General features: G+C 50.2%; 1 protein-coding gene across 3 annotated transcripts; it reads left to right on the top strand.

The window, feature by feature from the left end:
- Positions 1-439: 439 nt before the first annotated feature.
- SMIM3 (small integral membrane protein 3) lies at positions 440-10,275 on the top strand. Of its 3 annotated transcripts, none has more exons than XM_077825035.1 (3): positions 443-567; positions 4,854-5,544; positions 7,944-10,275. In XM_077825035.1, exon 3 carries the CDS (start codon positions 7,955-7,957, stop codon positions 8,138-8,140), a length of 186 nt encoding a protein of 61 aa, XP_077681161.1. In that variant the 5' UTR covers positions 443-567; positions 4,854-5,544; positions 7,944-7,954; the 3' UTR covers positions 8,141-10,275. The 3 variants fall into 3 exon arrangements, with proteins under 3 accessions (XP_077681159.1, XP_077681161.1, XP_077681158.1); XM_077825032.1 differs by having other exon boundaries at positions 4,804-5,544; XM_077825033.1 differs by lacking the exon at positions 4,854-5,544 and having other exon boundaries at positions 440-567.
- Positions 10,276-22,909: the final 12,634 nt, after the last annotated feature.

Genomic DNA, 22,909 nt, shown 5'->3' with positions numbered 1-22,909 from the left:
GTACTGACTTCACTAGTGCTTTTAGTGTAGCCTGTTGTAAAACCAGGCAAATATCTAGAGGAGTTGATGTACCCCCGGAAGACCTCTGGGTACCCCCAGGAGTACATGATTGAGAACCACTGCCTTAAACCATGTGCGCACTTCCCTGGTGTGTACATGGCCACTGGGCAGCACTGAGCCAGAGGGAGGCAAACAAAGGCTCCCTTTTTAGTGAGTGAGGCAAAGGCTGTTCAGTCAGACTGTACATTCCCTCTTCCTGGAGTGGGTGTGGGCAGAGAGCTGCCCATAACTGCACACAGCAGCTATCTAACCAGACAGAAACTCGTACACGCACTGTCTCCCCACCCACCACTCACAGGCTCTGGGCTTCCAGGCAGAAGGGCGGAGTCAAGACTCAGAAGGGCTGGACCGATCTTCCTCTCTTACACAGAGAATTACGAGCCAGCGTGTTGGTTCAGCGTGGTGGCTTGGAAAGTTGTCTGCTAGCTACCTTGGAAAATGGTTTGAGTCTCTCTCCTCTTCTTCCCAAGGAGTCCCCTAGTCACCGAGCTGCCAGGACGCCAGCAGGTAACTATTAGCTCTTTCTTTCATTAGCTTTTAAGCACAGCAGCGTCTCATTCTTAGAGAAAAGGAGGACTTGTGGCACCTTAGAGACTAACAAATTTATTTGAGCGTAAGCTTTCGTGAGCTACAGCTCACTTCATCGGATGCATTCAATGGAAAATACAGTGTTTTCCACTGAATGCATCCGATGAAGTGAGCTGTAGCTCACGGAAGCTTATGCTCAAATAAATTGGTTAGTCTCTAAGGTGCCACAAGTCCTCCTTTTCTTTTTGCGAATACAGACTAACACGGCTGCTACTCTGAAACCTGTCATTCTTAGAGATGATCTTCAGGTGCAAAATTTGGATTTGGCCCCTGAATTTCAAACATGCTCAAGTGCAGGAGGATCTGATTAATCTCCCAGGTAGAATAGCTTGACAGAGTCTTATTTCCTGGTCCCTTAGCCCAGTCCTGCCTTCTGAAAACACAACTCATGCTAGAAAGGAAAAGCACGGGTGCATGTGTGCTGTTGCTGAGATCTTTAGCCACCAACAGTGAGGGGCCACGTGTGATTTTCTCATCTCTTCTGTGTGTCCATGTCTTCCCTGTTTATCATCACATTTTGCTTTTGCCTCATTCTGCGGTCACTGAGTTTCCCCTTTTGACTATCCCTCCCTCCCGCCCTCCCTGTCTCTGATCCGAATCACTGAAGAGACAGAGCCACAGGGCGAACAGGAGCTTTTCGTAGCAACTCAATCCTTAGTTCCCCCATACGCCTCCACGTCAGATAGTCCCCCCTATGCTTCAGTAAAAGTGACTAATTTATTCCTGAACCATCTTTGAAAGATGATTATAGATGAATGTTCAAAAGTTAAGAAAGTCGCTGCTCCTGTTCCTGCAGCAGCCTTAACCTGCCTGGGCTGGATCCTCATTCACTTTCACACGTCCGTGGAGTAAGTGATTGATTGACACCAGCATAAATGAAATCAGAATCTAGTCTATTCCCTTTGCTGTAGGTTTATTTCAGACCAGGGTTGCTGGCCATGATATGACATTGGATGATGGCTGCTTTGGCACCGAGATCTCTCAGCCTTCTGCCATGAGAGCAGCTCTCCTCGCTGTCCCTGGCGTAAGTGCTTTGGTGTTAGCGCTGGAGGGGGGGAAGACATATGACCACTCGGAAATTAGCTCCCTGTGGATAGAATTCTTTCTGACATTCGAGCAGCTAGCAGTAAAACTGGTTACAGACCTGTTCCACAAAAAGGGCAGTGTCAGCAATTGCCACCTTTCCTTTGTGGAGTTAGAATAAGCCCAGCCTGCAATGTTCCTCAGATACTTCTCTAAATTGGGGTGTGGGGGGGGGGCGGAATTCATTAACAGAAGTTTAACGTTAAAGAATTGAAAAGAAAAGTCTCCTTGTCGTGTGTAGTTACGGAGCTCAGGGTTTGTTATACAGCCCAGCTGGGATGCCAGGCTACCTCCTGGGAGAATGAGAGCAAAATATTGGATAATGATAGGAGAGACTGGAACAGGTACAGAGAAGGGCTACTAGGATGATCCGAGGAATGGAAAACTTGTCTTATGAAAGGAGACTCAGGGAGCTTGGCTTGTTTAGCCTAACTAAAAGAAGGCTGAGGGGAGATATGATTGCTCTCTATAAATATATCAGAGGGATAAATACCAGAGAGGGAGAGGAATTATTTAAACTCAGTACCAATGTGGACACAAGAACAAATGGATATAAACTGGCCACTAGGAAATTTAGATTAGAAATTAGACGAAGGTTTCTAACCATCAGAGGAGTGAAGTTTTGGAATAGCCTTCCGAGGGAAGTAGTGGGGGCAAAAGATCTATCTTGCTTTAAGATTAAACTCGATAAGTTTATGGAGGAGATGGTATGATGGGATAACATGGTTTTGGTAATTAAATATTCATGGTAAATAGGCCCAATGGCCTGTGATGGGTTTTAGATGGGGTAAGGTCCAAGTTACCTGGGAAAGAATTTTCTGTAGTATCTGGCTGATGAATCTTGCCCATATGCTCAGGGTTTAGCTGATCGCCATATTTGGGGTCGGGAAGGAATTTTCCTCCAGGGCAGATTGGAAGAGGCCCTGGAGGTTTTTCGCCTTCCTCTGTAGCATGGGGCACGGGTCACTTGCTGGAGGATTCTCTGCTCCTTGAGGTCTTTAAACTACAATTTGAGGACTTCAATAGCACAGATATAGGTGTGAGGTTTTTTTTGTAAGAGTGGTGGGTGAAATTCTGTGGCCTGCGTTGTGCAGGAGGTCAGACTAGATGATCATAATGGTCCCTTCTGACCTAAATATCTATGAATCTATGAATCTATGAGACGCCCAGGAGGTGGGGAATAGACCCTCTGACATGTGGCTTCCTAGGGCTGAGATCGGGAGTGGGTGAGTATGATGGTGCAAAACCTTGCTAATCAGAACTGCTACAGAATGTAGGAAGCTGCCCTGAGCCCTCTCCCATTCGGGCCCTGCCCTCACCCCAGACAAAGGGGAAGGGAGAGGAACATCTGGTCCTAAGTGCAGGTTGCTTCCTCCCTGGTGACATTTAATATTTTATAAACTGGGATGAGATTCAGTGCCCAGGAGAGCGAGGGTCTGGCAGCGCTGGCTGGAATCAGGCATCCAATGCAAGTGTCCCATTCTGGCAATGGACGTTTATTCTAACCCGCCCCAAACCCTTCACCTCTCTCAGCCTCTGCCTATGCATCTCAGTTGTAAGGTGCAACACTCCTTGTTATTCCAGTGCAGAGCCAGGTGTTGTTTCGAGTGGTGATGTTGATACCCATCTAGTGGGCACTAAACTAAGGCCACCAACCTTCATTACCTTTTTTAACCTGCTGCAGGCTAAGTTTCAAACCCAGATCTCCAAAGATGACAGCACAGGGATTTACCCTGCTCGGTGCCACTTAATCTATAACATTTTCATAATTAAGCCTGGCCAAATTGGAGCCTAATTAGCATCCACCATCACCATACATGTGCATGGGATCACGGTAAATGCACCTACAGATGACCATCTAGATGTCTGTGTGTCCATTTGCACGCACATGACCACAGCTGCATGCCTGGTTGCAGGAACTGCACACGTTAGGTGCTCCACTGAGTATGCATTTTTGCCACAAGCGCCATTTTCAGAAATTGAGTGCTGCTCTCCTATGGGGTGTTTCCTTTGGCAAATCATAAAGCTACATTATGGGCAGATCAGTACTGAGGCAGTTCGGACACAAATACAGTGCCACTGAATCTTGGTCTTGAGCCCCAAGCAGTGACAGTGGACAGGGACTGGATGACCTTCGAGGCCTCATCCATCTTTAACCTCTGTGATTCCAAGCAGAGTGCTGGTGGGGTCTTCAGAGTCTTCGTAGCACTAATGAGCATTCATGTCGCAGAGGGTGAATGTGCTGTCCTGCACCAATTACCAGGCACAGTGGTTGCATAAACAGCCCAGGTTTCAAGACATGCTTTCAAGGCTCTGCTGTGGGTGCAGCCTGACCTTTGAATCTGCATGAGCCTTGACCTAACATCCGCAGCCAGCATTAGCTGAGATTAGGGCTTTTATCTGCAGGGCCCTTGAGGCTTGACATCTTGGTTCCTCCTGCGCTACCTTTGCTGGTATGAGTGTGACACAAGCTCCTGCAAATAGTGGAAGTACTTGCTGATCAGCACTAGAGATAAAGCTCCAGGGTGACACAGCACGCAGGGCGCCATCCAGGGCTCCATGAGGGGGTTTGTCCCGGCAGGTGCACATGCCATATTTATAGTGCTGGGAATGGAAATAACCTAATTTTGGCAATTAATTGATCTTTGACTATTAGCGGTAAATAGGCCCAGTGGCCTGTGATGGGATGTTAGATGGGGTGGGATCTGAGTTACTACAGAGAATATTTTCATGGGCGTCTGGCTGGTGAGTCCTGCCCACATGCTCAGGGTTTAGCTGATCACCGTATTTGGGGTCAGGAAGGAATTTTCCTCTAGAGCAAATTGGCAGAGGCCCTGGGGGGGTTTCGCCTTCCTTTGCAGCGTGGGGCACGGGTCACTTGCTGGAGGATTCTCTGCACCTTGAAGTCTTTAAACCACAATTTGAGGACTTCAATAGCACAGACATAGGTTAGGGGTTTGTTACAGGAGTGGGTGGGTGAGATTCTGTGGCCTGCGTTGTGCAGAAGGTCACACTAGATGATCATAGTGGTCCCCTCTGACCTTAAAATCTATGATTCTATGATCCATTTAGAGCTTGGGCCAAAATAATTCCATCCTGCTCTCTCCCTGGGATTGCCTGAGGTGGCCAACATTTACTAGCACGTGCACCGGAGAGGGAGATCAGCTTGTGCATTTCATCCACGCACCTCAAACAGAACAAGTTTTCAGTGCTGACCTGGGATGGACTCTAAGTGTCCCCTCTAGGGGGAGGAGAATCAGAGCTGTGTCTCTGGGCCATCTGAGATGGACAAGGCACATCACTGAGGCTGCAAAAGAGGAAATACATTTTCTCCCAGGCTGATACCTACTTAGAATGTCCACCGCCATAGCCTCTACGCACCTCTTTGGGACTACGGACTTCCCAGGGACCACTCACATGAGTAAGGATTGCAGGATCAGCCCCTAAGTGTGGGCACCATTTGTCATCTTTGGGGTTACTAGATCTACACCTTGACCAAGGTAACTTTCTTCTGCTGCACAACTAGAAGCTTGTTCTTCCCAGAGATCTGTTTTTTGACTCAGTCCCCCCTGCATTTCTGGGTGGGCTGGGGCATAGAGTAGGTCGTCTTTGCTGACCGAAGCCCCCACTACGCTGGAAGAGTAGCTTTTAACGTCAGTTGAAACGGGCCAGCGAATTCTTGCCTTGAAACACGCCTGAACCTGCTGATGACATCAGGAGGCCTCTCCCCTGCCACATGGAAATGCATGGACCTGCATCACTCGCATGCCAATTTCAACCAGTCCTCCTTCCAGACACATCTTTCGTAAACAGGTGTGTGATGCATGAGTGGGTGAAGCCTGGTCTGGGCCCACGGCTTATCCAGGGAAATGTTTTTGCTCAGAGCTTGGGAAAGACATATCTCTCCCCTTCCTGGTCACTCATTATCCCCAGCTCTATGGGGAAGGATAAGGGTTCCTGGGGGGACCAGAAGCAGAGCCAGTGACTCAGTCCCCTGCCAGAAGACCAGTCTAGCTGGCGTAAAAGCCCTTACACCAACAAATGTCACCTACATCCCTCAGGATTTAATTACAATCAGCTCTGCTCACTCTGTCACACCTTGATTGTTCATAAGCAGATGGGTCCGAGAACCTCAGAGACAGGTCTTTGTCATGTTTGGTTCTGTTTAAACAAAGGTTTGCCAGGCCCTACTTTGAATGTCCTTCCCCCCTGACCCTCCCTTTTAGAAAGGAAGGGCTGTCCAATGTTTAGGACTCTAACCTAGGAACTGGGAGGCCCATGTTCAATTCCCTTCTCCGCCACAGACTCTCTGTGTGACCTTGGGTGAGTCATTTAGCTGCTCAGTATCTCAGTTTCCCATCAGTCAAATGGGAAATGTAGCACTGCCCTACCTCACAGGGGTGTGTGAGGATAAATGCATTAAAAGAGTGTGAGGTGCTCACATGCAATGATGATGGGGGCCAGATAAGGACCTAAGAGAGAGATTGCACTGCTCCACTAAGCTCTGGGAACAAGATAATACCCAGACTGTGGGCTCAGCTCTGAGAAAGCTCTGCAGAAGGAAGGGGGAGGCAGAGGGAGGTTTGCTCTGCAGACTAGCACACCCTGGAGTTGACTGGAAAGACATGAAAGAGGAGCAGATAGTGCGGGGGTGGATAAAAGACCAGAAAGATAAACCACAGCCCATCAGTCCTACCTGATGGTGTCCTCTGACAATTTTCTGGTAATTAAACTATTAACTCCATGACTCAGAAAGCCACAATTATGGGAAGAGAGATGCCTCAAGGGCAGCAGAATCCAGTGGATGATGCCACGGCATGAATCCTACAGCCCGGTGTTGTCAGAATCCAGCAGAGAAGCTAGAAAAGTAGATCTAGGATGGAATACATCAGTTGGACATTCCATCCCTAATCCCCAGTGCAAACAGACGTGACACTGGCTGCCAGGGCCTTGAGTTTAAATCTGCAATTTTCTAAAGTGCTTAGAGGAATTAGGTATCCAACTTCCATTGAATGTATGGTGGATTTAGGCACCTAACTCCCCTCATCTCATTTGAAACTCCCAGCCTAAAACAGTATATACACTGATACCGCGGTAATCAGATGCTGCATTTCTCCTGTGCAGGGTTGTTGTAGCCATTTTGGTCCCGGGATATTAGAGAGACAAGATGGGTGAGGTAAAATCTTTTACTGGCCCAACTTCTGTTGGTGAAAGAGACAAGCTTTCGAGCTACACCGAGCTCTTCTTCTCACTAATTTCAAAGATTTCCACTCCTCAGCAACCCACACATCACGGTATAACTGGCTAGAATGCCCGGGTCACTGCTTCGTTGTCTCAAGTCATATAATAATAAATAATTAACAATTAGTATTTTTACAGCGGCTTTTATCCAAGCCTTGCATACGCTGGGCCTCCTCACAGCGGCTTTGCTAGGGCCACTTATCAGCGGGTAAATGGGGTTACATACATTTATTATATATGTATATACACAGTATGTAAGGTACTTAGTCAGTGACACACAGCAAGTCAATGGAAGAGATGGAAATAAGGCTCCTGGCACCCAGCCCCCTTCTCTAAGCATCAAACCAAGCTTCTTTGTTTGAAATGTAAGTTCATGGGTTTACATTTCTGCCATTTCTACATTGCACAGCGTGCTGCAAAATACAGATGCCTGCAAAAGTAATACACTGTGCCAAGGAGGTACCTTGATGCACTGAAGTTTGTAAAAGTTTAAAACTGAAGCAGGATTTCCAAATACATTAGCCAGCAGCACCAGAGAAGCTCCAGACATGCAGGGTAGGGTTTGAAAATCTCACCCGAAAGGCCATTTAGCCTGTTTGTGGCCCTGCTCTACTGCTGTCAAGAATAAAAGAGCAAAGGGCGGGATGGAGGAGGCTGAGACCTTAATGTGACCTGAGAGGCCAGGGGAGGAAAGTTGTATTTTCAGCCTAGGTTGGGAAAGGCCAGGAGTGAGATGGAAAGAGACAGTTGGCCATTCTGTAGTGCCAGGGGTAAATGAGAAGAGGGAGGGGGTTAGAGATGGGATGGGGAAGATGAGGAGTGGGTAGGATAGGGGGAACCGTGAAGGAGAGGGGAGGGGGAAGGCCTGGGGTGAGTGGGAAGGAAGAGATGGAATATAGAACTATTTGGTCTTTTCTGGACTGTGCTGTTCTGTGCCCTGCTTTATCCGTAACTCTTTCTTTTTGTGGCAGAGAGGAGGAGTATGGAAGGCACGAGCAGCCCAAATCCCACCATGTCTGCCATCCCCAAGCACATCCTGGACATCTGGGTCATTGTGCTGATCATCCTGGCCACCATCCTTGTCATGACGTCCATGGTGCTGTGCCCGGCCATGGCTGTCATCATCTACAGGGTGCGGACTCACCCCATACGCAACGGGGTCGTGTGAGAACAGAGCCCAGGGCCGAGGTGGCCTCCCTCAGACCACGCTGGAGAAAAAGACAGTGGGCGAAGCAGGCAGCTCCCTGAGCCATGCCGGCGAGGACATGGCAGGAAGCACAGGCTGATACTCCTGGGACCCGAAATCCCTGTGTCACCCAAATGCACCCAAGGGAGCTAGGTTAGTCACCCACTCCGACTGGTGACAAAGCTTCTTCTGGAGTCTGGATGGGTGAGTCCCCCTCAGTGAGTGCAGCGGCCCAGAAAGCCCCTGTCTGGGCTTCATCTCATGCACTCCAATCAAAATGGCCCCCTCGTATTTACCTGGTGAGCTACTCGGAAATAACAGAGAAGCTGCAGGCCAGGGGCCGCAAAGGAAATGTTCAACTTCTGAGAGCAAAGCTGTCAAAATGGTTTCCAGATGCGGTGGCTTTGGACGTTGAGCGACTCGCGCCGTGCCGCTCTCCCTCGCTGCGAGGGCAGGGGCTGGTGACCTCTGGCTCCTCACAGCTGGGATCTCCCGTCTCCATGCCCCAAGCTCCCCCAGCCACAGGAGAAGAACAAGGAAGGGAAGTGGGGTTCAGTGAAAGTAATTTATTTGGCTTGGGGGGAGGGGATCCATGTAAGGTGGCAAAAACAGGGGTGCATTTGGCTTCTGGGTTTGCAAGGCCATGGGACTGTATCAACATCGTTAGCACAGTGAGGGGGCCAAACGCAGCCATGTCAGTCTTGCTTTGTTGCAGGCATTTGGTGTAATTGTCCCAGAAATGTACTAGGTGTTGGGTTTCAGAGGAAGGCCCTTTGGCTAACAGCTCTTGGGAGTGACATGGCATCACCCCCAGGCAGCCAGTCACCCCCTTTCTGGGCCTGTCACCTTGTTCTGGTTTCTTAATATCGTTGTAATGAAAGGGCTAGATTGGTGCCCTTTGACAGGGTCCAGCCAGGATCAGTCCCAGGTTGCAATATGCCTCCACCCTGCTCTAGGGAGGCCCCTATTCCAGGGCTGCAGGCCAGTTCAGTCTGGGTGGTCCATTCAGCCCTTGACCTCTCTCCAGAGATTGCCAACATGGAGTCCGTTACTGTGGTGCTCTGTGTGACAGGGACATCCGGGCACTGGGAGCTGGGCTCATGGTACACAGACCCTCACCAGCCGCCAGAGGGTAAATCCGTGCTGGATGCAAACCAGTGCTGAAGGACCCTCCCGCCCCATGTCCTTAACAAGCACAAGCCCCATAGTTCTGTTGCAGCTCCTCTGCACTTCCTCGCCCAAAGATGGGGAGGAAATGGTTAACAAAACAGGAGAATGCAAATTCCAAGCCAGCGCACAGAGAGAAAGTGCAGTGAGGAGAGAAGGAGAAGGGAGCCCCTCTCAGTACTCAGCAGCCAGTCTGGATTGGTTCCACCCTCTGGATATAGGTTATAGACTCAAAGCTAGAAGGCAGCATAGGGTTATTTTATCCTCACCTGTAACAGCTGAGACTGCTTAGACAGAACATTCCTAAACGGTGCCTAGGTATGTAAGTGCAAAGGGATGCAGTAGGGCTAACAGGGCAGTGCACTCCCCCTTCTCACTGGGAGAACTGGCTTACAATCCACTTAAAGCACCACTGCAGTGAGTTTGCGTGTTCTCAGGGGGTATTTCCGTGCAGCAGAAAAGCTCTGTGTACTATGGTACAGTTAGCAGCCAGTGCCCAGGAGAGGGAGGCCAAGGACTGGGAAAACTCAAGACAGGAGTGCTTTGACTGTACTATGTGTTGGACCCAGGCACGGAACAGCAGGGGAAACTCACAGGGGTTCGTGAGCTGCGTCCTGAGACCAGAATAGTGGGGGAAAGGTAAGGGGCGGGTGCTGCAGCTCGGGACTAGCAAAGCTATGTGTAGAAAGGCTGCCTAGCTGTACCTAGCTGCAGCCATTGCTCGCTGGCTGTTGCTTTTAGAGACACTAAAACTCAAAACTTAAGCTGCCAAGTTTGCACTTTTTGAGTTGCAAGAAAAAGTTATGGGGAAAAAAAGGAACAGGAGGGTGAATGCAATGTACATAGAAAAAGCGTGACATAAATGTATTTATAGGACATGTGTGAGCAAAATCACCATCATATAAATTGTGATATTGCACCAATCCATGGAATAAATGGACTTTACTCTACATGTGTGGATGTCATCCATCCGTGCTAAGGACATTATTAGGTCCATAAATCCTTCTTGCGCTGACCTCACTGGCAGCGTTGCCTGCACTCCCTGCCTGTCCTGAGCCATGGCCCTGGTTTTGTTCCTGCGTGAGATGGGGAGCTCCTCAAGGCATGGACCATCTCTTATTCTGTGCTCTGTAACATACTGTGTACGTCCTCAGCGCATCACATTACAGAGGTAGGTCCTCTACAAAAAGAGAGATGAATATGCTGAATAAAGTAAATAGCGTCAGATGGAAAACAAATGGACAAGATAAAATCCCACAGAACCCTTAACAAAAACCAGACAGACTCACGTGCTTGCTGGGGTGCTGCAGCATGAGGTTTTAGTTTCTCAGTTTCAGGCTGATCTGTATAACTCGCTCCTCTCCCTAGACATCTTGTGACCACCACAACCTCATTGCATGAAGCATAGCACGGCTCTTGGTGCAGGGCTTCTGTTTACATCTTGGGTTTGAAACCAGCTTTACGTGAGCAAACCAGAGACGGGGCTAAGTCATAAGATGAGTAAGGCTGTGGTGTGGGAAAGTGGTGGACGCTTGCAAGTTTCTGAGACCACAGAGAGGCAGTGGGAAGCTGTAACCTTTGCCTACATCCCTGTTTCTGCACTCAGAGGAGCTAATGGGAGATAGAAAAATGCTGACGATACAGTGATGCAGCTTGGAAAGGTACATTCCACTGCTGATGTTCTTTCGGCAGAATCGTCTCAGGCTGGGTAGCATCTTTCCAGTGCAGCTTGATAAGGTGCTGGGGCTGAAGGCACCTGGGGACTTTGCGGTAGTACAGGCAGGGCTGGGGGCTCAGACCATGGGAATGACAGCATGAGGTACAAGGCGATGGAGAATCAGGTCCTAAGTCAGTGACAGAGGAAGGAACGGAACCCTACAGGCCTGACTCCTAGTTGCTCTGCTCCATGCGCTGGAGTATTCTCCTTTCCATAGAGCGTTTCAAAGCATTTTAGTTTACAAAGTAATGAGTTAGGCCAGGCCTGCACAGGGGAAACACAACTGCCATTACATGAAGAGCAACAGCTCTCACGTTGTTAGCCCGGAGGCTGGAGTTATCCTTAACTTCCACCTGGACAGGGACCAGGAATGAGCAGAGAGGACCTTGATTTAATATCTTCTGTGTTTCCCACTGCTACTTAATCCCGTGGGCCCCTTGATTTGAAATGTCTGAGCTTTCCATTCCTGGGCATAACATGTCTGTTCTCCATGCGGCTAAGGGCAATGGGAACTAAACGTTGGGAAATGCCACCTAGGCTCTGACACGGTCTTGGGGCCACGGCCCCAGTGGCTCGTGATCTGGGCCACGGGAGCGAGGCAGCTGCTTAAATGAGACGAGATCAACATCCTGCTTACCGTGAAGGAAGCCTCCAAATGATGGTAACACTGGGTATTTACTGAGTTACCATAGCAACGGTATGGCATTCCCCACTAGAAACAATGGTAAATCCAAACTAATCCCTGGTCATTCTAGAGGCCTTTGCGGGGCCAGTTCTCCACTCTGTGTATGTGTGTGTGTGCACGGCTTGACGGGGGGGATGGGCTGGGGCAGAGAGAGCGTGAGAACTGTCCAGGCACAGATGTAAAAGCAACATAGCTGCAATGAAGAGACATGGAACCGCGCCCCTGATCCCCAGCGTGCCGCGGGTCAGCACCGCCCGCAGACCCGGCCGTGCTCCCAATTCAGCATGCCCCTGGCACATCACAGGATGCTCGCTCATGGCACGGCCAGGCACACCCGGCACCGCTCGCAGGCCCTGCTGTCTTTCATTGCTGAGCACACCGGACATGCCTGACACACCATCAGGCACCATTTCCTGGGCAGCCTGATGGCCCAACCAGTTCAGCCTAGCTTGTGTTTACATTGGCAACACAGGGTTGTTCACGGGAGGTGGGAAGCTCAGCAGTCAAAGGGTTAAAGAAATACAATTCTCGGTGAGGTTTTATTCGCCTTCTCCAGGTAACTGGGAGTTGTAAGGCTCTGCACAGAAACCAAAGGGGTCTGATGCCAAAGGGCTAACCATGATGAGATCAAAGCTGGACTCTCCACCATCCAGGTGCATGCGTGTGCCCGCTCATGCAACCTGCCTCTTCGCGCTTTCACATTTGATGGGTCCCACAAGAGTTTAACCAAGACCGTGCTGAACGTGCCTCTCTGCCCGGGGCCTTAGTCCAGGTTGTGTTCTGTACCGGTGACTTTGTCAGGCCAGGAAAATGGGAGCCAAATGTTGGCGCTGCTACACTTCAATGGCAAGACATTGAGGGTTGGATCCAAAGCCTGCTGCTGTGAATGGACGTCTTTCCAAAGAAGAGCTGTTGGCTGTGGGATCGTGACAAGTACATCTATAGTAGCTCACCATATTTTTTATATATTCTTGTAAATGAGGAAGCCATGCACTGGTCAGGCTCCAAATTATGAACGTACAAAGTTAAAACCTAGAGCTTCAGTTCTCGTCAAGGAATGTATTTGGACAACTGGGTATGATTAGTCCTAAATTCATAGGAAACAATTATTCCCGAGAAAACATCAGCAGATTCAATTATTGAAAGAGCTAATAGAGTTTCTTTGTGAATGACCAGTTGGTGATGTATCAGGGCGAAGGGGCTCAGCATGTGGAGAAGGAGAGGGATTGGATTAAATCTCCCCAGAGGAACAAGAAAGTGCTGCTCAGGAAATGTGCCTGTCCCCGGAGAGCATGTGCCTCTTTTTGGCAGAGTACACAGTGCCCAGGAAATACTTGTTTACTCCCAGCAAACACACAGCTCAGGAAATGCTTCCAGCCCCAGACCACATGCAGCCCAGGTTGTTAGAGGACAGGCTTCCCAAGAGACGCTGTGCTTCTCTCTAGGGAACATGATGTCCCTAGCCACGGAGGACACTGTTCAGGAGATACAGGCATGTTCCCAGAGAACACACAGCCCATCGTGCCACCTGGCCTCTGACAGGGGCTTCCAAACCAGCTCTGAAAGAGTGCCATGCTGGGGAAAAGCAGATCGGGGGGAGCCCTTCCCAGCACCCGCTGAAGACAACAATTCTGAGAGCAGGAGAAATCTGTTTTCCTTCCCCCTGCATTTAGTGCTGCATCTCATTCCAGCTGATCCTGCTGCAGCTGGGGCCTCCTCCACTCTCTCACTTGGAAGGGGCCCTGCTCCTTGCCTTCTTGACTTGCTCCACCATCTTTGATTCCTTTTGTGGCCTCTGGCCATGTGTTCCCAGCTGCCCTGGCCATAGGTAGTTATGGGGCACTCCCAGACTGTGCGGTGGGAGAACAAATGCAGCGTCCCCTCCCACTGCTACTCTGCTACGCTTCAGTACAGCATGCTACAGCTGTGTCCGCAGCTCTGCAGGGAGTGGCTGTTTACTCAGAACTGGGCTCTCAGTTATCAAAACAAGCCTTTGCTGCCCAGGCTTGTACTTTGTTTGTGGGTGGGTTGGATTTCCAAGCTTCCTCTTAACCGCTGAACCGCTTTTCTACAGAAGGCAGGCAGGATTATTTGCAAGGCATTAGCAGAGTGTGCGTGGGTGGATCAGAAGACTAGACTCCTGGGGGGCTGCTGGTCAGGCCTGAGGTGCACTGGGCAGAGCAGTGTGCACAGTTCCGGGGGGCTGTCGGTCAGGATTGGGCGTGTGGGAAGTAGGGGAGGAGCAGTAAGTGTTGCTGACGGTTGTGTTTTGGAGGCGAGCACCGTCTCTGTTTGGCCCTGGCTAGCTGGCTCTTCTCTGAGCCCATTTCTCATTGTGAACCACAGACACTTCCTGATGCTGAAGGCCTAGAAAGGGTACAGGAATGTATTCTTCTGGGGAAAAAAGAACAGGAAATTCCTCTCCTCTGCTGGGCCACTAAATCGTTTGCAGCCCTCCCCCGGCTCCCTTCAACTTACATTCCTTTTATTATCTCTCTGCCTCATTCCAGCAGGCCTGGCAGATCGTTCTGAAAGCCACATCTGGAGTCAGTTAAGACTATCCTGTGGCTGCTAGCTAGGTCCAAAGCTTTCCCCTGATTCCTCCTCACACATATTCCTGCAGTCCCACCCCAGCCCTCCTCAGCCTCTCTTGAACTCTTCTCACTCCACTAGCTAAACTTTAATGGCCCAATGAAGCCAATGGAAAGACTCCCACTGACCTCAGTAGGCTTTGGACCAGCTCCTAAATGGGGGAGGTCTAGGCTGGATATTAGGAAAAACTGTTTCACTAGGAGGGTGGTGAAGCACTGGAATGGGTTACCTAGGGAGGTGGTGGAATCTCCATCCTTAGAGGTTTTTAAGGGCCAGTTTGCTACAGTCTGTCAGCTCAGTGAGGCTGATGCACAGATATCTGACAAGCATGCTGCCCCGATAGCCAGGAAAGACTCTTGGAAAGCAAGCTCTGCAGGCCCCAATGAGGCTGCCACGGACTGAAACATCCCCGTGATATGTCGCTGTTGGAGGGAGACTGACTAAGCACCTCCTCTGGGATCTACCCTTCCACCACCACACTATTCCCCCGTGCTAGCCCATCAGAGGCCCCACATGCAGGTTCCCCTCCTTCTAACCATGGAGGGTGGGACATGGCTTCCTCTGGGGCCTGTGAACAATGGCCACTCAAGAGCGATCAGAGATTGCTCCCCTTCCCCAAAGGGTATGTTTTCACTGCGGAGTTAGCCCAGGTGTTACCCATAGTGCCCTTTCCTGGGCTTGAGGGATTTGAACCCTGAGCTAGTAGGCATGGCTGAGTGCATGTGTAAGCGGGGGAATAGTCCCGCTCTTGTGGGGAACTTTCCTGGCTTCTGCACTACCCCGGTGAAGTGGGCTAACGAAAGGATCTGAGTCCTCATTCCCACTTCCTTTACTCAGTGGCCTCCCTGCCCTTGAGGACTCCCCTTCCACTCTCCTGTCTGGCAGAGTCCTTGTAACCCCAACAAGGCTGGGCCCAGGATTCCTGGGGGTCTCGACCCCCAACCCTGCTATGGTCACCTAGGACAGGGGCTAGGGTGTCCACACTCCGGGGTACTCTCTCTGCACTGGGCACTTCTTTGACCCACTGACCATTACATATAAGTTAAAGCAAGTGCAAGTTATTTAATCAACAATTAATTTTAAAAAGAATAAGGAAAAATGGGAAAGGTTAAAGGAAACACATCAACCCGCTCTGTGGCAGAGAACATCACAAACAGTGTCTCTGGAACGTCAGGGCCGTTCACAGTCCGTTCCTGGTAAGTCCCAGGCCCCTTCTCGGGCCCTGTCTGTGCTGCAGGGAAGGTGTGGGTTGGACACTCGCTCTGGTGGTGGCCACACGCTCTCAGGCTCTAAGTGGCAGGACCCTTCCTCCCAGTGTCACCCCCGCCCTGTCGGGGTTACGATCCAAGCCTGGCCTGCAGAGCCTCTTGGCTGAGGAGTCTCCCTGTGCTGGGCCTGCTGCCCAGGGTCCCCCTCGTTCTCCCCAGCTGCTCACCGCACCCAGCTCCGGACTGCTCCAGCCCCAGCTCCACCACTCGGTCTCAGCACGGCTGCTGCTGCTGCTGCTCTGCCTCCAGCTCCGTGGGCTGCTTTTCTGGCCCCGCTAGCTCTGGTTGCGGCAGCTCTGCTCCCAGGACAGGTCTGCTCTCTCTGGGCTGTGCCTCTGGCTTTGGGGCTGCAGCTCTGCTCCCAGGACAGGGTCTGCTCTCTCTGGGCTGCTTTTCTGGTCCCTCTGGATCTGGCCCAGCTCTGCTCCCCAGCTCAGCCTGGGCCCCTGCTTTCTCCTTAGCTTGGCCCCACTCTGTCTGTCTGACCCAGGCAAATCCAGCTCACACGGAGGCCGGAGGGGACCTCCCAGGCCTCCTGACTCCCTGATTAGCCTGCCCGCCCTGTCATTCAGGCTGACCTGGAGCATTGGCCTCTCCCCATTGTTCCTAGGGGCTGGCAGTCTCAGGGTCCTGATTCCCCATCGACCCTTCCCCCTTTTCAGTACTGGGAGCTAGCAACTAAAACTCCACCCCCTGACTGTTAGTAAGGGGGCAACAGTCCCCGTACACATGGGCATGCACTTGGGATTTCCTTCGGCCTGGGCTGGCAGTGAGAATGCAGGCTAATCAAGCCCCAGTAGCAGTAGTCCTCCAGGCTTATCCACCCTGGCTGTACTTTCTTATCTAACCCTTCCCTTCCTCAGCACTGCATTTTAACCCCATGTTTGCCTGCTCCATTTTCCGCCATTTGCAGTGGTGCTGTGGCTGTGTCAGTCCCAGGCAGTAGAGAGACGAGGCGGGTGAGGTAATGTGTATTACTGGGTCAATGTCTGTGGCTGGAAGAGACAAGGCTTCTGAGCAGCACAGACCCGAGGAAGAGCTTGTCTCTTCCAGCCACAGACGTTGACCCAATAATACACATTACCTTACCCACCTCATCTCTCCATTTCCTGCTACGCTTCCACAGCACTGGAGCAGAGAGGCCATCCAAGAAAGCCCTCTCCGGTACTGCCAGTTGGCCAGAAGCTGACCCCAGCCTTCTGGTAAAACTGTGGTTTGATGTCAGTAAGAGCACTTCTGCCCAGGAAGGGCAGGCTGCTTCTCCCACAATACACTGCAAATGAATCTGTAGAGTGGCCCAGGTTAATGCACCGCTAAGAACCATGGGATACCCCGTTAGAAATCCAGCCCAGCCCGTGGGCTAGTACAACACCATTGTGGATGCAGTCACACGGGGCTGACACTGGTAGCGTATTGCAGTGCGGATGCTCCACCAAGGCTACGCTAGCTCAGGCTAACAGCAGGGGAGACGTAACCCGTAGAGACTGAGCATGTTGCCTCTTCAGTCCTTCCAGCCCTCATAAGCCTGGAGGGCGAGGGACGGAGTTTGGGACCTACGGAGCTTGGCTCACCTATCCAGTACTTTTGATCTCCCTTCCCCACATGTTGATAAAGACGCATGTCCTGGTGCTGTGTGATTCTGGGCCTAGCAAACAAGACGAGCTGACCCTGCGGTTTCCAAACTAGCCCCAGCATTTGCTCTGCTGATGGTCCATAAAACATCACGTTAGGAATAACAACATTGGGTTGGTCTTATAGAGGCGCAAAGAAAACACCTGTCTGGGCTGATTTCGCTGGGCTGCCCTTATCAGCGCCCCGCTTGCCATATTGTATTGTCCACGTTCCAAAGTGGAGAAGAAAGACTTGCTCCCGCAGCAGTGAAGTTTCAGCCCTGGAGCAAACATTTCCAGCCAAGTGCCTGCAAACCCCTGCTTGTTATGGGAAAAACACAGCCCAAAAGGCTAGCAGAGGGGAGGGCATGGACAGGGTGGTCCATTTTTTAAGCATGACAATTGGGGATTAAATTTAGGTTGATTTAGAGCAAAGAGTTGGAAATCCCTCCTCAGACCCCTCCAGGATTACATAAAATAATCAAACACTCGTTTGGCCTTTTCCTGGCCATTGGCGTAGTACCAGAGGTCAAAGCCAGGTCCTTTCTTCTCATGGTATTTCTCAGAGGAACGAAGTGGCATTTCCCATCCACGTAGGCCAAATCTGCCTCAGCAACGAACCTGAAATTCACACACACTTTGCCATGAGTTGCTGGGCTTGCTTGCCTCTGCTTCATGATCAAGGGAACGAAGCATCTAAATAGTTCGTACAACTGCAGTGGCCTTTGTGCTTTCAGGTAATGATCCCAGGTGCATGAATACCAGCAGAGCCACTCCCCAAAGAGCTCCAGTTCTAAAGACAGTCAAGATATATCTACGTGAGCTAGCTGGGAGGATTTAAACTAAACTTTATTAGGCGGAAAATGCCAGTTTGGCTATACCAAAACTTTTCACAAAAAAGGGGAGTTCTGATGAATTTCTGGTTTTGAAAAAAAGAAGTTTAGAAATGTTCCAACTGTCCCAGTTCTACATTTTCCGAAACAAATGCTCCCATCTCTCAGTTCAAAACTACTTTTTGTGTTTTGAAATTTAAGTTAACGTATATAATCAGAGAATATTAACAAAGGTCAAAATCAAAAAGACAATGTCTAAACGTTATTGACATTAAATGTTTCGATTTACCTGAACTGGTTTATTTTTTTCTCCAGATTTTTGGTTTGCGAAGATTGGATATTTTAACTTTTTGTTCGGATTCAGGACAGGAAACGTTTTCAAAATCATAACTACTATCACAGAATGGGAAAGCCTCATCTGTATGCCTAGGATGCCAAGTCTAGGGCTGGTTATTTCCTATAAGATTATAAGAAAACCAAAGTGGGATGCTATTCTTCATATCTCTTACCAGCAGCAGTTGCTAATAAGAAACCTGATGCTGCAGCCAGTTTCCAGGCAGAACTTTTACTCCTCTGGAGCTCACTGGGGGTTTTGCACCACAAATGACCAGAGGATGGGCTCTGGTCCATGAATTTAGGGCCAATCCAAATCCTGCCGTAATCAGTGCATGAGAGCAGGAAGGAGGATTTTATTGTTATTTATTATATCACTGTAGCACCTAGAGGTCCTAAGCAAGATCCAGGCACTATACAAGCACGGGGTAAGAGTGCCCCAAAGAGATCACCATCTAACCAAGACAAGGAGTGCAGGGGAACCAGAGAAGGGAGGTGACTTGCCCAGAGTCACATTGCAGGTCAGCGGTAGAGCAAAGAACAGAATCCAAGGCCCCACCCACTAGACCACTAGCTTCAGGACACCCGTGAATGGGTCTGAGATGTACTGGGTCTAAAGGCTCATCTAAATGAACACTTGAGCTGAGGTGTAAATCTACCCCACACACGCCTACTGCGCACTGAGTGTCCATGTGACCCGTGCTGCCGCACACTCCGTTCTCTAGTGCACTTTGCTCTACCCCACTTTGAAACGGGAGGAGATCAGAGCACACCAGGGAGGTTTTAGGGCACAGCAGCAGGGTCCACGTGAGCACCTTGCGCGTGGCAGGCTAGATGGGCCATGCGTGAAGTTTTCGTTTAGACACGCTTTAAGAAAGCGAAGGGCTGGGGACAGAGGAGGAGCACTCTAGATGCAGGAGCTTTCGCTTTTTTGCTGTCGTGACGCAGCTGGTGCCCACTGAGATGAGCTTTCACAGAGCAACAGGCCATTTCCTCTGTTTTAATCTGGCTCTTTCTTTTCTTTTCCCCTTTAATCTCAGCATCAGTGAGACCCATAGAATTGCAGGTTGTGTGGACTAGAGTCACTGCAGCACTTTCTCAAAGGGAAAGCAACCCCTTGAGGTTCATAGGCTGGGGAAATGGTACCTGTCCCAGAGCATTAGGCTGAGGAAATGTTCCCAGGACTGACGCCCGGACAGTAGCTGCAGCCAGTCGGAGCGTGGGGAAAGCTGGCTGAGCATGAGGACGACACCAAAGGATACACAGGTAAAATGGCTGCCTAGAGAGGCCTGACTCCGCAGGGGGAAATCCTGGTGACCTGAGCTTGCACCAGTCCTGGTGAATGTGCCCTGTCAATCCAATCCACACCTCTTCACTGAGGCGAGCTGAGGGTTTGATCCTCTGTATCCATTTCAGAGGCAGAGGCGATGGAGGAGGGGCTGCGCATATGACAGAATAGGGACCAGTCAGGGCAAGAAGGGATGGACTGTTCTGGGAATCTGGTCAAGATCCAAGGGGGCTGCCTCCGTCCCCCGTCCCCCCCCCGTTCTCCCGCCCAGGAAAGGAGTGAAGAGGTGTCTGTGCTGGAGAGCATGTGGATGTGGTGACAATGAGAAGGATGGTGGGATCTCTAAAGGAAATGGGGGGATGCTCTAAGACCCCAGTGAGACAGAGAGTGAAACGCTGAAGGGTGATTGGACATGGTTTACTCATCACTTTAGCACCTCTTGGTGGCTGGTCGGGACATTGCCGAGATCCTTTCATTCTAGCCCCCCATCTTGTCAGCTGACCTAGTTCTGCCATGGACTTCTTCTGGATGACTTGGCCTCTGGCCAGGTCCCACTTACGTTCAATCCCCATCCAGGGCTACAAAAGCCCAGCTAAACTATCCAAAGGTCCCAAAAGGTCCTTCTCTTGGGCTTCTCCGCAGCCCTTGCCCTGGACTCAGTCTTGAGCTCCATTCCGAGTTGAATAGTGTCACACTTTTATGCCCTTCCTTGGGGCTGGTAGGGGAGCCCAGTCTCACCCTCTACTCTGGGTTCCAGCCCAGGGACCCTGTGTTAAGCTGCTAAATTTGCCCCTTTGGACATACTGCTGCCTCCCTGGGCACCTCCCTACCTCTAGTCTTCTTGCAGTATCTCTGGACCCTTCCCCAAGTATCTGGCAGTTACTCTAGGAGACTCCTTAGGTCTTCTCAGTTCCTTGCCCTTCTCTTGGGACACCGACCGACAGGGCTGCCTCCATGGGTTTGGCTCCTTCACCAGGCCTAGCATGGGGCTAACTCCACCCCCACGGTTTCTCTATGGTTCCTTTTCCCATAGAGAGGAGACCTCCTATCTCCTGGCTCTCCTCCTTCCAACATAGGTATCTCCCCTAGCCCTCTCCCTTTATAAGAACCACCCAGTCTGAATCTCCCCATCTGCGTATAATCCTTAATTAGCTCTCTCCCCTCCAGATGCCACAGAATAGGCCAGTGGGGCCCTCAGGCTCTGTGATAACCCTTTATTTGCCAGTGTGCGACATATGCCCCATCACACTGATCCTTAATTACTGACTCACTCCCCCTTTCCCCAGACCCCTCAGCAGCACTTCAGCTCCCACCAAGGAGCACAGAAGAATTCGACCGAACACGGGGAAGAGTTTGACCCTGGGACAGGAGATCCTGAGGCAAGCAGGGGCCATGGGGGGACAGGTGAACGGATTGTTCTGTGAATGGCTTGGGAACGGTGTCTCTTTTAGCTGGCAGGCTCGCAGGGTGGGAGTTCAGGATCAGGCTCCCTGCCCATGGCTCTTGTCTCATCCCACTATGTCAAACCCCACTCTTGAAGCCGCCCCTTTCACTCATCACTACATCACTGCCTCTGGCAGAGCACATGGCACGGTTCTGGTTATTGTTCCTGCCATCGCCTCTCAAGGAGGCTGCTGTACATCTCCTATAGTGCTGTTTATCATGGCAGGGCCACACACAAACACTAGCCGTCTTTCCCTTGTTTTTTTAGATCCCACTTAATGCCTTGCTCCCCCCCAGGTGCCACGTTGTTATCCCTTGGCAGTGAGCATGGTGCAGGGGCATCACATATGTACACAGGCCAAGGGAAGACCTGGTTGCCCTCCATCTAATACCTAACAAGCCCTGCTGCATGGAGGGAACAGTGCAGGAGCAGCCCTTGGGGACTCTGTTTAGCTGGATTTTCCTGCAAGCATTTGCATCATGCCTGATACTTGGACTCCAAGCCATTCCTTCTTTATAGGCCCACACAAAAAGCTTGGTTAAGGTGAAGCTAAGGTAGCAGGCCCATAGCAATGGTTGGCCTGTATTGTAATGGCAGCACCTCCACCAATAGGTGGTGCTGTATCTGTAGCTTAATGTTAAGTTGTTGTCTGTTATGTTATTTATGTTGCTGTATCTGATTTGGGAGGTGGAGGTTAGTAGGAAGGTTGAGCTCTGCCCGTTGTGCTGGAGTTGTTACCTGCAGTGGTCCAATAACTCTTTTGAGTTCTATAAGCGAGTATTATAGTGTGTTATCTTTCAAGAATGTCAGAGCCAAGGAAAAATCCCAAATGTCAAAAGCCCTGGAAATATAGTTTGCATTGCTCAGACAAAGCACACAAATCACTTTAACTCTGGCCCCAGAGCAATGCCTGAAGCAAAGCACACGATATCCATCCAGAGCAAGCAGTTCAATTTTAGCACTGATCAGAAAAAATCTAGAATCTCCTAACCTTAATTGTATGGTGGTTTATGGTCATGCACAATACACCTATGCAAATTTTACATATTCCTGATTGGACAAATAGCATTTTCACTCTTAATTAAGGACCTGATCCTGTGAGATGCTGAAGGAATTTCTCTTTGTAGGGTGACATAATTCAGGAACCCCTTATGCCATTCACTTCAAATTTTATAGAAAAATTCTTTCTGGGCATCGATCCCTCTTACCATTTTCGACACTTGAAATGATTTATTTGGTGACATTTCGAGGTAGTGATGAATGAGTCTGCTGCCATACCTGGCACACTGATCATTACACAAAAGGTTAAAATACACAAAGGAAACTCAGTGGCATTCTTAACTCTGGAGTGACTGGCCCCATTCTAGTCAATTCAATACTAGTCAATTCAAACACGTGTAAGGAAGTAAGAGAAGCAATCAATTGTGTCAGACATCTGATATTCCCCTTTTGCTTCATCTACTACTGCCAACAAGGCCAGATAATGAGTGAGACTCTTTGACTCAGCGACAATGCCCACAATTGCATAAGCAGGCCTTGACACACAGGGCTCAAGTCGCTGGTCTGTGGTGCTTACTCACTGGGTGCTCTCCTGAGACATGACTGCAGTATGCATGATTGCGCATACGCATGTGGATATGCAAGGTGGGGGTGTGCAAGAGAAATGATGTGTGCTGGGGGTGGGGGCAGAGGTTGGGAATTGTTGCGGGAGACACACACAATTAATTCATTAGAAATCTGGGGAGAAACTGGAGGCTTGTATGGCTTGTATATTCGTATGTGCTCTCAGGCAGGAACAAAAGCTCATGCAGCAG

The sequence above is a fragment of the Eretmochelys imbricata genome, chromosome 8 (genome assembly GCF_965152235.1).
Source record: "Eretmochelys imbricata isolate rEreImb1 chromosome 8, rEreImb1.hap1, whole genome shotgun sequence".
Taxonomy (NCBI): Eukaryota; Metazoa; Chordata; order Testudines; family Cheloniidae; genus Eretmochelys; species Eretmochelys imbricata.
Note: the sequence above shows the minus strand (reverse complement) of the source record. Positions and strands in the feature narration are given on the sequence as shown.